The 13006-nt window shown below is 33.1% G+C and overlaps 3 protein-coding genes across 6 annotated transcripts in view; 1 reads left to right on the top strand and 2 right to left on the bottom strand.

Annotated features, from left to right (window-relative positions):
- Positions 1 to 13006, bottom strand: part of PPA2 (inorganic pyrophosphatase 2) — a 1020900-nt gene that overhangs the window by 784334 nt on the left and 223560 nt on the right. The window lies entirely within an intron of this gene.
- Positions 1 to 13006, top strand: part of AIMP1 (aminoacyl tRNA synthetase complex interacting multifunctional protein 1) — a 524679-nt gene that overhangs the window by 390364 nt on the left and 121309 nt on the right. The gene's annotated exons all lie outside the window — the stretch shown is intronic.
- TBCK (TBC1 domain containing kinase) overlaps positions 1 to 13006 on the bottom strand; it is a 235564-nt gene that overhangs the window by 130664 nt on the left and 91894 nt on the right. For all 4 annotated transcript variants that reach the window (XM_050791478.1, XM_050791477.1, XM_050791480.1 and 1 more), the window contains one exon: positions 4807 to 4892. In XM_050791478.1, the coding sequence (XP_050647435.1) occupies positions 4807 to 4892 (86 nt within the window). The remainder of the gene's footprint in view (positions 1 to 4806; positions 4893 to 13006) is intronic.

Here is a 13006-nt window from a genome sequence, read left to right as displayed (position 1 = left end):
TTGTACTAATGCTGGGGAAACCATAGCAGCTATCAGACAAGAGGACACATCACAGGAGTCTTCAGAGAGACTACAACAGGTTAGTAGGACTCTTATTATAAGATATTCTAAATAAGGTGGATATTCCTGGTTTTTCCTGTAATTACATCTTTATAAAATCTGAAAAGCTCATTGTTAGTATTCTCTTTAGACTAAAATCTAAAATTTATTTATGTAACAACATAATGAAGGTAAGGAACAAATGAAGGAACAAATACATAATTGTTTCTGAGCGGTTTAAACTCTGCTGAATATAAATTTTGAAAAGATTGTGATAAGCTTTTAAGTAGTATAAGCATCCTTTCAGATTGCAGTTAAATGACAATGGCTTTAGGAGCATATCATGGAATTTGTTAGCTTTATCTTTATCTGTGACAGTAGGTTGAAAAGGCACATATAGTACTGATAGACTCCTTATCATTTCTTTTAATGGTTACCTGACAACTCTTCATAATTTGCAAGCTGAATACTATTCACAGAATTTCAGGAAAACGGTTCCCTTAAGAATGAATCATACTTTCCTGTTCTCATTTTAAACGAGGCCTACTATACTTTTAAAAGCAGAAACACATATCAAGACAAAAATGATAAATATCAGCCTGTCCCCAATTTTATAAAATACACATTATTCACTCTATTTATATGAAAATCACATAACTATCATGAAATGTATAATCTAAGCATCACATCAGTGTACAATATTTCTAACTACTCAGGCTTTAGCAGTGCTCAGTATTCAGAGTTCCGTGACCCAGAGCAAAAGGAAAAAAGCCAGAAATCACAATCTCTACTGCAATGGAAGCCGATGAAAGATTAATGAGGGCTTACTTTGATAGGTTTAGTTCTTGAGTAGCAAACGTGGTTTGGTAAATGATTATCAAAGCACCCACTTTTCTCCTTGACAAATCTAGCCTGTACTGTTGTTAGAGGCATAGAAAGTTGCCTCAATAATTACTTTAAAGGTAGAACATTAAAGACAATCATTCAGAATTTTAAAAAAATGCTATATACACAACTAATAAAATAGAACTAAAATGTTATTAATAGAGTTAGAAAAATGTTTTAAAAAGTCCTCCATTTCATCATGCCCCTCCCACAAGTACTCACTGTCAATAATGTTTACATTAAAACATTAAATCTGTTCACAAAATTGAATTTAAAAAAGGCCTCATCATTTTTATATTATCCACAGACTTGAAAAACAGCTCAATTAAAAAATACACACAAAGAAAAAGATTTGAAAAAACAGTCTTCCTATTAACATTTTAGCTTTCTTTGTGAAAAAACTTTGCCCACTCTCTGTGACAAGAAAAGAGTTGTAGATGGGACTCTTCTTCAGGTTAAGATATATTGTTTCCCCTCATTTCTTTCTGTTTACTCTAAAATTCCTAACAAGTGACAGAATCATTTGCTAGAGGACATTCAGAAATAATGTGAATTAATTACTCAGAAATGAGTGTAGAGGCATTTTTTTGTAATGATGATGAGAGGACTGCTACTGGCATTGAGTGGTTGGGAGTCAGGGATGCTCAGCATTTGCCATGTGCTGGATATTCCTATCCCACAAAGAATTACTTCTCACCCCATATGACTTACAATTGTCTCTGAAGACTAATCACACTACTATTGATAGTAGCGGGGGCAGAAAAATCCCTAGGCAGATAGGGCAAGTCCCCAGTGTAATCTAATTTAAACCAAAGACAGTTTAACGTATGAAAACCAAGATACAGATCTCATATAAATCTACAGCGTGGATTGAGAACCTCTCCTTCTGTTTGGCACACTTTCCTCTGATTGATCCCTACCATTCACCTATTTTACATACACCTCCCCTTCCGTAATTAGTTTTTTAAACTGTTGTGGCCATCTTTGAGTGGTGCCTTTTTGTTGTTGTTGTTAGTTTTTTTTGCATACTCACAAACCAATTAGCATATCACTCCCATTCTGAGCACATAAAAGCCCCAGGCTCAGCCACACTCTGGGCTACCCACTTTTAGGTGGTGGGAAGACTACCCAACTTCAGGTAAGGGGGCTGTCCAACTCAGGCTTCCTTCTTTGCTGAGAGCTGTTTTGTCACTCAGTAAAACTCTTTGCCTCACTCACCTGCTGGTTGTCACTCACCCTTATTCTTGGACATGGGAAAAGAACTCAGGATCTGCCAAACAGCGAGTGCAAACAAAGCTATAACCCTGTAGCACTACCCTCCTGCTTGCCGAGCAATGGGAGAAGGGACCTCTGGGCACCATACACCTCCATTCGTTGGGCTCATGGTTTCTCTCTTGTAATGTAATCCACTATATATGCAGGTATCATCTGGGTCCTTGATGTTGTCTCCAAAGGATTTGAGAGCAAGAGAAACCAACACAAATATGCTAATGTTCATGCTGCTTGCTGTACTGTTAGTGATAAAGTCCTTGGTCTCTGGCCCAGGAATCTGGCATTTTCTACCAGTATCCAGAAAACAGTAACAGGCTAACTTATAAGTTTTCAAGGAGGGTACAATCAAATCTCAGATTTGAAAGGTTCCCTGACTTAATGCCTAAATAAAATGAGCATTCCCTCTAAATAATGCTAAAACATTAGAACATATTTTAACTGATTCCCACCTACTTTTACCTTTCATGTTATTATTTAGAATTTTATTTTCACCTTATTATTAGCCCTTCCTAAAGTGGATTTATACATATTTAGGTCACTTTTTATACGATTTATAAACTTGTAGTATTTGATGACTGATAATATTTAAAGAGGGTGGAACAGTGTTTGGTACACAGTAAACATTTAATATGTATTCACATTAATTATGTTTTAACAATATTTTTAGCTCAACACTGTTTCTTACATCATACTCATTCGGAACTCAATTTTCTGATTAAAGTTATTTATTCTTGTGTGTTTCCTTTCTTAATATTATATCTGTTCATGAATATGTCTAAGGATTTGTATTGGATTGTTTTTATAATTCTACACATTATATTTTAAAGAGATGAAGTGTTGCTATGTTGTTTTGGTCTCAAACTCATAGCCTCAAGTGATCCTCCTGCCTCAGCCTTTCAAGCACAAGCCACCACACTTGGTTTCCACACATACTTATCTACATAACTGTTTTCTGTTTCTGTTCAGTGCTGAGTACAATTTAATTTGGTGACTTCACAAAAATTTTTAGAAAATAATTATCTTTTTTTAGTCTATATTTTAAATACTTAATATTCTTTTTTACTCAAAAATCTAACACCATTACCATCTTGGCAGTCAGCTCCTTGACAGCTTCTTCAACTCTAGCCGTAAGATTGGATCTAGTATTGTATTATACCTCACATTTACAATGATATTATACTCCAATCGCCTTTTATTTTTATTCTTTAATTTTAAAAATCAGTTTTTATTGATTTTTAAAATCCCTTATATAAGTATTTTTCAAATTTAGGTTTATAAAATCAACTTATTAAATGTACACTTTTCAAAAATAACACAATGCATCACATGTAGGAAGCATAAAACATTGTTTTGTAAAACTTATTTTAGTTGTATACACACATACACATCACCACTCAAATTTTGTGTGCCCCGGGTCTAAATATAAAATGTATTTCTTCCCATGCATTGTGAAAATAAACAGTTTTTAAGAAACTGCTTTACAGTAGTCTATTAAACACGATCACATAATATAGTTTTAGAAAGTTTTTCACATTACAAAAATAATACCTTAAAAGAAAACAATTAAAAATTGCACTTAAGCCCCCTCGGTACCCCTAACTCCTGCAACCTGATATAATCATAATTAATATTCTAGAGTATAGCCTTTCAACTTCTCCTATGTATATACACACATACACTAAATTATACTTTATGAAAATGAGATAATACCATATTATTTTATAAATTGCATTTCCTACTTTTAACAATACGTAATGTGAACATTTTGTTTTTTTATCAATAATTTTTAATAAAGCATCTTCCTAAAAAATTATAATTGCTTGAGGGCAGGTGCCTTCAATTTAACTTTCAATAAGTAATACATTCATAGTGTTAAAAATTTTTTTAATGTCAAATGTAACAAGTAAACAATTTCTTTTGCACTCATGCTACTTAACTGCAACCCCATCACCAAGCAGCTAACTTTTGTTATTAATTTAGTTTCCTCTCCACCGTCATTTATTATTTTTAATTGACAGATAATTGTATTCATTTATTGGATACAATGTGATGTTTTGATATATGTTTATTCAACAGTCTTTAAAAAGGGCTTCATTCTATGTGACAAACAACAAATAAAAAACAGGCTAAGTCATGCTACAGCTAAACTTTGATTTTCAACTCTGACTTTTAGCTTGATGTGGACTACTGAGAAAAGAAAAACCAAAATCTATCTAAGCTCCCAAAGTAGTATCAAGTAAAACACAGAAGAAGTTACTTTCACTCAAGCATACACTTCCTATATCCTCAAAATCAGGCCTGAATATAAAAAATCCAAGTGAAAAGCCTCCACAGCACAGTTTAATACAACACTATCACTAACGAGTTTCTCAAAACAATTTGATACTATCAACTATGGTAAGAAAAATGACTCATTTTCATTACTTAAGGTGGGAGTATGGAAAGTAGCCACAGACTTTCTAACATAAGGCTATAATTACTAGCAGTAACTTATTCAGATACGCACTTCTACGACAACGAAAATTTTAAAAATACACTCTTCTGTGATGATAATTTCTGTTTTTTTTTTTTTTTTTAACAACATGTTCTATTAATGCACCAAGTACTTACATCTGGAATGAAGCCAATCTCATTGAGATGATTACTCAGCTCTGGATCATGAAATGCAATCATCTGAGAGAAGACAGTCAGATACTCTGAAACAACAAAGTTTGAGACAATCATCATTTTTACACAGTACTCCAAGAACATTATATTCAAATATAGTTTTATTTATACATTGAATGAGATTTAATTTCTTCATGAGAATACTTTAGGTGACAATTTTGTTTTGCTACTACTTTAATTACTTACTGCTAATTATTAAACAAGCACACCAACAAACTGTCATAACCTATTTTCTGCCTTCAGAGTTACCAGTTCATTTCCTGAGTCACAAATTGTATACATGATAAATAATGTTTTCCTACTAAACTCTACAAGTACATTTTCTCTGGTAATATCAAATCTGCTTTGTATTTGTTGAATGTTCAGAAAGTGTAGCAGATCCTTAAATGAAGGAGAACACTTATAAGCAGTCACAAATGGAATAATTATGCTCAAATTTGTTTATAGATACAGATAAAATATATGCCTCTATACAGGCATCTGTTCCAGTTCTAATTTATTTCCATTTAAGACTTAGCAATTTGGCATATTTAGAAATAAGAATACCATGTTTAATCAGAAAGTAGGGATCCAGTAGGCAATTAAAAATATCTTTTGTTGATTCTAATTCTATTAGAATTCATAGAGTTCAGTTGAAATATGAGGAATATGCTTTTTTTTCATTTTTCCAAAGTTACTATTCGTGCCAGTTTACTCACTATGCACTAATCTAAACAAGATAGTGCTAACAATATACTCAAGGGCAAGTAACTATTATATTTTTACTAATGAAAAAACCAAGATTAATACATATTTCAATGAGCTCAACTTTTTTTTTTTTTAAATATAGACTGGGTTTCGCTATGTTGTCTTGGCCAGTCTCAAACTCCTGGGTTCAAGCAATCCTCCTGTATTGGCCAACCAAAGCACTGAGATTACAGGTGACAACCTCATTTTTTTTGAAATTGAAATGACAATAACATCATAAAACTTTTCGCTTAATAATCACAACTTTATCCTACAGTAAAGTAACATCTATTTTTAAAACCAATTATTTGGTGAAAATAATCTTCAAAAAATAATGTCTGCCTTCCTTTTTTTAAGTTCTTAAAGTTTTTACCTTTTAATATTTCAAGAAATAGTACTAAATTATTGATAGTCCATCAGTACAAGTAGTCTTCCCTTGTTTTTCTCAAATAATACTTCGCTTCTAACGATCACATGAATTTTATGGATAATATCATTTGGCTGTGTCCCCACCCAAATCTCAACTTGAATTGTATCTCCCACAATTCCCACATGTTGTAGGAGGGACCCGGCGGGTGGTCATTGAATCATGGGGGCTGGTCTTGCCCATGCTATTCTCATAATAGTGAGTAAGTCTCACGAGATCTGATGGGTTCTTCAGGGGTTTCTGTTTTTGCTTCTTCCTCATTTTCTCCTGTCACTGCCACGTAAGAAGTGCCTTTCGCCTCCTGCCATAATTCTGGGGCTTCCCTATCCATGTGGAAATGTAAGTCCAATTAAACCTCTCTCTTTTTTTTTTTTTTTTTTTTTTTTTCCAGTATCGGGTATGTCTTTATCAGCAGCGTGAAAATGGATAAATACAATAGACATTTCCCTATAAGCAAACATCTTACATGTCATATATCCTACACAGAAGAGCTTCAGGGCAAAAAAAAAAAAAAAAAAAATGAGGTGCTGTATTCCATGACAAAGCTGAATTCCTCATTTAATGTGAACTTTTACCCATGCTGGATTTAAAAAAAAAAAGATACTCAAGTAATACTTTTTCTTGACTTGATGTTAATTCTACTGCAACAGAATGCATTCTATCTGTCCATTGTCTCACTTTTTCCTCTCTGCACAAAAAAGGTACAATTTACATCAGTTTCAAGAGTTATAGATCAAAGTGAAGACCCAAAATATATCTGAAGGGCCCAGGGAACTTCTGGGTTTAACTTTTCTTTAACTTTTTAATTTCTCCTTCCAATTAGTGGTGTGTTTATAGTTCCAGTTTACTCAGAAGCCAGAGATATGTGATATCAACAATCATAAGCGTTCAACTGTATACCAGTGAAAGCATATAGTTATTAACTTCTAAAAAGCATGCTTCATTTTAAACCAGAAATTCACACCTCAGGCAATTTTCCACAGCTATGCTCCATTTTATTAAATATCATTCTTATTTGAGCCTGATAAAAAGAATTACTATGTAAAATTACATGTCTAATTAAGGAGCTACTGAAGAAATCGAATCCACCATTAAAACACTGTCTTACCACCACACCTGGCTAATTTTGTATTTTTAGTAGAGACGGGGTTTCACCCTGTTGGCCAGGTTGGTCTTGAACTCCTGACCTCAGGTGATCCACCCGGCTTGGCCTCTCAAAGTGCTGGGATTGCAGGTGTGAGCAACTGTGCCCGGCCAACACTAATGATTGGATTTATATGTTATAACTGCATATACACACATATATATATACACACACACACAGACATAAAATATATAAATTTATGTATTATTAAAAGTTATATGTTATATATTGCTTCATATATGCAAACATAATTTGTAAAACTAGCATAAGTTTTGGTTGCTCAGGATAGGCTTTCAAATGAGATAACAATATGGCCTGTTATATTTAGAAAGTTCTGTCTCTAAAGAGAGCACATGTGACAACTGATGAAATCTGCACTATGTAATATTACAAATTATTTCAAAAAAACATTTACAAGTCCCTTGGTGTAAATTTTAAAAATATCAAAATAAATATATGCCTTTTGATTTGTACATCAAAATGAAAGAATTTATGAGTAGTTACAAAAAAAAAAAAAAAACCAGAACAAAGGATTCCATGGAATCATAGAATCTTTACTCTTTTTAAGGAAACATTAAAATGTTGTTAAAGCTCTGTAATTGACATGTACACAAAGAAGGAAATAACAGAGTCCGGGACCACTTGAGGGAGGAAGATGAGAGGAGAGAGACGATTGAAAACCTACCTGTCTGGTACTCTGCTGATTACCTGGGTGATGAAATAATCTGTACACCAAACTCCCATGACATGTAATTTACATATATAACAAATCTGTACATGTACCCTGAATCTAAAAGTTAAAAAAACCTATAATTGTGATTTATACTATATAATGAGGATATGAATCTAGAGTCTTAACTTGAAAAACAGTGTTTTCTAACCTACACAAGACCTATATAGAGGTAAATGGTATTTTTTAAAAACATAAATTAAGTTTCTTATTAAATTTCCCATTTAAGCTTCAAGTGAAGTTTATTATATTACAGTACAAAATCTATCTAATATAAATTTTCTGTATTTTATATTTGTAAAACCTTATACTTTTTAATTTTTGCAATGAAATATAAAATGAAAATAAATTGTCGTCTTCCCTTCTAATTGCTCTGTATTAAAAATTTTTGTTCCTCTCCTTGACAATCCCCAATAAATTTATCATAAGAATTTTATATGACACTATCATATTTTTGTGCAACTGTTTATAAATAAGCCATCTGTTTTCCAAAAAATATAAGCAGAGACAAAATTTCAGAAAGTCCTACATATAGATATCCTTATTTTTTCCCTTCTGAAAAGTTTTTCAGCTTTCACTCTTTTAGCTATGATAAGATGAAAGATGATGGGTGGGATTTAAAGCAAATGTTTTCCTCAGCTCACATATCAGAAATGGTATTCTCAATTCTGTAACTATTTGTTGTTTTCCATCAGACTACTAGCCTATCCTGAAGATGATAAATACAGATAGGTTGCGAGTTACATATCTATTGTCAACTAAGAATGTGACCAAACCGAACCATTTGGTGATAATGTTGACTCACTGCACTAGAAAGAAATATGATTTTAATGCAAATGAACCTGAATTATTTCCCATTACAAAGTTTTCTGCTGTAAAATTTGGCCTATCTAGTAAAAGCACAAAAACAAGCATCAACTTCTATAACTAAGTGGGAAGAAGGGGTTCAAAATAAGAGAAAGGAAAGAGAAAAGTAATCTTTAGGGCTACATTAATAAACCACTTTCTTTCCTTCTGACATACCTTGCTCTAGAATCTACAAACGAGCTCACTTAATAGTTATCATAATAATATTTCTAGTAAAGGTAGGTAGGATGTTTACTGTTTCAGGAAAAATCTCCTTGGTCACATGATACAAGATATTCTTGAAAATCACAAGACTGTATACTACAATCTCCAAATATCTTATCAAATTAAAGTCATTATGCAAAGATGTGCACTAAGCTGCACATATATTAACAGTAATGGAAAAAAACATAACTGCTTTTGCACCAACCTAATACAATGCACTACCTTTCTAAATACATAACTTTTGGAGTGAAAATACATATTATTTCACTCTCATTGTTATTGTTTGGAGGGAAAGAAGAGTTTTATACCCCACCTTTGACAACTGGACTTTAGACTTGGTATGTCTGTCTTCCTCTTTCTCCCCCTAAGAGTTACTGAATATATACTGTAGTATGAACTTATCTCCTAGTTTGCCCATGAGAGTCCCAGTTGGCACCTGCAGACCCAGCATCTGGTACAGTGCCCCTTTTAACTCCCAGAAACATCCTGATTTAGTTATACAGTCAATCTAGTTATATGTGGTACTATATTAAATGTTGGGGACATCACAGTGAAGAAGATACGATTCTTTCCTTCAAAGGATTTAGAAAGACATACAGGTAAACAGAAAATTGGGGAAATTTTCTCTTAATTTTGCAGATTTATATGGTATCTCCTCTTAGCTTTACCTTTCTGACTTGTAGCAACCACATCTTCCAAGTGTGAATATGCCTTGGTTTTATAAAACCCTACAAGAATATGTTTAATGTGCCAAAGTTTTACTGGCCAAATGTAGTCTACCTTGTTCCTCACTGGTCTGAAGCTGCCTTTCTCCTCAATAGCCTAAGATATACCTGTCCTGCAAGTTATAAACTTGTTTTCCAACACAGTTGAAACGCTAATCAATAGATTTCTTTCTAATTTCTCCATCTTTTTCCATACACTAAATACTCTAAGATTCTGAACCTTAGAATAATTTTAGTAATCTTAGATAATCTCAATAGCCAAACCTGAGTTGTATAATCAGTATGTTATTTTTAAATGTTCCCATGTATTGGTAGTTTGTCAACTCAATAACAATGTTTCTGGTGATAATTTGATAGTACCAACGATAATAACAAATATTCATTAAGTCAGAAAGTAATTAAATTTATTATATCTTAAAAATATCTGCAGGTAACAAGTCAATAGAACTAAGTTAAAAAAAAAACAGGGTATCTTGATTAAATTGATCATTTTTCTACTGATCTATAAGAGGTGAAGCATTTTAGAGTCTCATGAGTGTATATATAATATTTTAGAAAAAACTTTAAAATAGAAAATATTTTAAGTTCTATTAGTATATAGTAATAACTTCTTTTTTTTTTTCAAAGAATGATTCAAGTTGCTATTGAACATAGAAACTTTTAACTTCCGGAAAGGCAATTCAAAGATTCAGTAAATATGCATTTCTACAATTAGCTTTTAAATGAATTAGTTTCTTATGACTTAGGAATTTTCCCAAAATTTGTGGAGAAGAAAGTGTACATGTGATATTTATGTCAACCAAAAATCAATGACTACTTTGAAGTGTAAAGCTTAAAACTCTACAAAATAAACAGAAACACAGTAACAAAGAAGTACACCAATAAAATGAGAGGTGAATATTTCTAATGCTAAGCCTAAAATAAACACTTTGAAGAAAAATAAACCACTGTTCTATCAAACTTCAGTAACCAATACACAGTGTACTGTTTCAGCTCCTTCTTTAGCTTTCCATCTCTCTTTCCTATCCCACAGATCAGATTTGATTAGTGGATATTTTATCATCCCATTTTGCACTCTTTTACTTCAGTCCTCTTCGTTGTTCCCTGTCATAAGAATGTCTTTACCTCTTCTCACCAATGAAATTCCTATGCAAACTTCAAATTCATCAAGTATCTCCTTTTATGAAACCTTTCCAGAATGCTCTCTTCTTTTTGCTACCACACACAAGAAAATTGAAACCCCCTAAACTTCTTGCTCAGTGCTAATAGTATGTATACCTGTCTCCTAGACTTATAAGTAGTCATTTTCACATTTATTTACCGTATCATACTATGAAGTCCTTTGGGAAAGGAATAAATGTTATTTATTGAAAGAATCTCAGTTTTGTAAGCAGTACTTGGCATGGCCCGTGTCAGCACAGTTATATACTGAAAGATTAAATTTGGACAAATGATTTAAAACACTTTGTCTACTGATTCTTTTTTCAGCATAATATTAAAGAACATTTATGATGGCTTTAAAGAAGTTCAAAATTAAATACTAATTCAAGATTTCAAATTTAATTTTATAGAAATCATAACTGAGGAAATTATTAATAATTAGAGAAACAAGCAATCAATAATTGTTGAGAGGTCTTTTAATTATAATGTTGGATGTTAAAATGTATTACTGATAAATTGATCAAACTAAAGAACAGTCTTTTTCGTCTTTTTTTTTTTTTTTTTTTGAGATGGAGTCTCACTCTGCCGCCTAGGCTGGAGTGCAGTGGCACAATCTCAGCTCACTGCAACCTCCATCTCCCAGGTTCAAGCAATTCTCCTGCCTCAGCCTCCCAAATAGCTGGGATTACAGGCGCCTGCCACCATGCCTGGCTAATTTTTGTATTTTTAGTAGAGACAGGGTTTCACTGTGTTGGCCAGGCTAGTCTTGAACTCCTGACCTCGCAATCTGCCCACCTCGGCCTCCCAAAGTGCTGGGATTACAGGCGTGAGCCACCGCACCCAGGTGTTTTGGCCTTTCTTATAAGTCTCTCCAAATTCATGTTGTATACACTATAGTCTCTAATTTAATAAATTAAACAAGAGATTGTCTTGCATATCTGTATAGTATGCCTTTTAAAAGCATGTTAAGGCTGGGCGCAGTGGCTCACGACTGTAATTCCAGCACTTTGGGAGGCAGAGGTGAGCGAATGGCTTGAGCTCATGAGTTTGAGATCAGCCTTGGCAACATGGTCAAACTGTCTCTACAAAAAAATACAAAAATTAGCCAGATATGGTGGTGCATGCCTGCAGTCTCAGCTACTCAGGAGGCTGAGGTGGAAAGGTGGCTTGAGCACAGGAGGTGGAGGTTGCAGTGAGCTGAGATTGTGCCACGGCACTCTAACCCGGGTGATAGAGCCAGACCTTGTATCAAAAAAGTATGTTAAAAAAGTCTGTAATTAGGAAGTGTGGAAATTTGTCTTTTTCATATTGGAAATTCATTATTAATATACAATGTATGTATCTGAGATATGAAACAGTGGAAAAATAAAATAAGATGTCTCATATGGTCTTAAGAGCTGGCCATCTAGCCAGGTATCAGCCAACCATCTAAGAAACAGTCTAATCAGTTCATGTTATAAGACCTGTTTTTATTGCTTATTTGAGGATTCCCCAATTTTTCATCTTTATAGAGAAATTTAGCCCAACATTGTATATTAATTGAGCTTTTATATTTGGAAAGTTTAGTAAACATTACAATTTCATGTTAGCTTTGAAACTAACAGCCTTATATTGCTGATATATTTAGCTGATGATTATTAAATTTCTTTTTATACAGCACAAATACTAACCTGATTATTTTTTACTTTTAATCTTCTCAGTTTGTCTTTGGTCACTATTTGACAGATTATTTATATTGCATAGCTTCTAAAATCTTGTGATATTACCCAAGGTTTTATTAAATCCACTCATTTTTCTATTAACTGAAATCTGAGAGAGTACACTATTAATTCTATAATAAACATCACTAATAAGGGTAAGAAGGAAGCTATTATTAAGAATGAGGCACATCCTTCTTAATAAGGTACAGGACACAACCTTATGGAACATTACTTCATAAACTATGAAGAAGGTATAACAGGGTCCTTGCAGTCAATGGCCTTATTAAGGTAATCTATAAGCAAAAAACAACTTCCACTACAAAATGCACTCCTCCTTAATTAGAAAAAGTCAAAGCAAAAAGCTGTACCTTCTAAAAATCGTTCTCAAATTAATCTCAACTTCATACAAGTCCACACTGTAGAAAATGTGCAGAATTGGGCACATCTATTTCAAACCAC

Source organism: Macaca thibetana, chromosome 5 (genome assembly GCF_024542745.1).
Source record: "Macaca thibetana thibetana isolate TM-01 chromosome 5, ASM2454274v1, whole genome shotgun sequence".
In the NCBI taxonomy this organism is placed as follows: domain Eukaryota; kingdom Metazoa; phylum Chordata; class Mammalia; order Primates; family Cercopithecidae; genus Macaca; species Macaca thibetana.
This window is presented reverse-complemented; position numbering and strand designations above follow the sequence as displayed.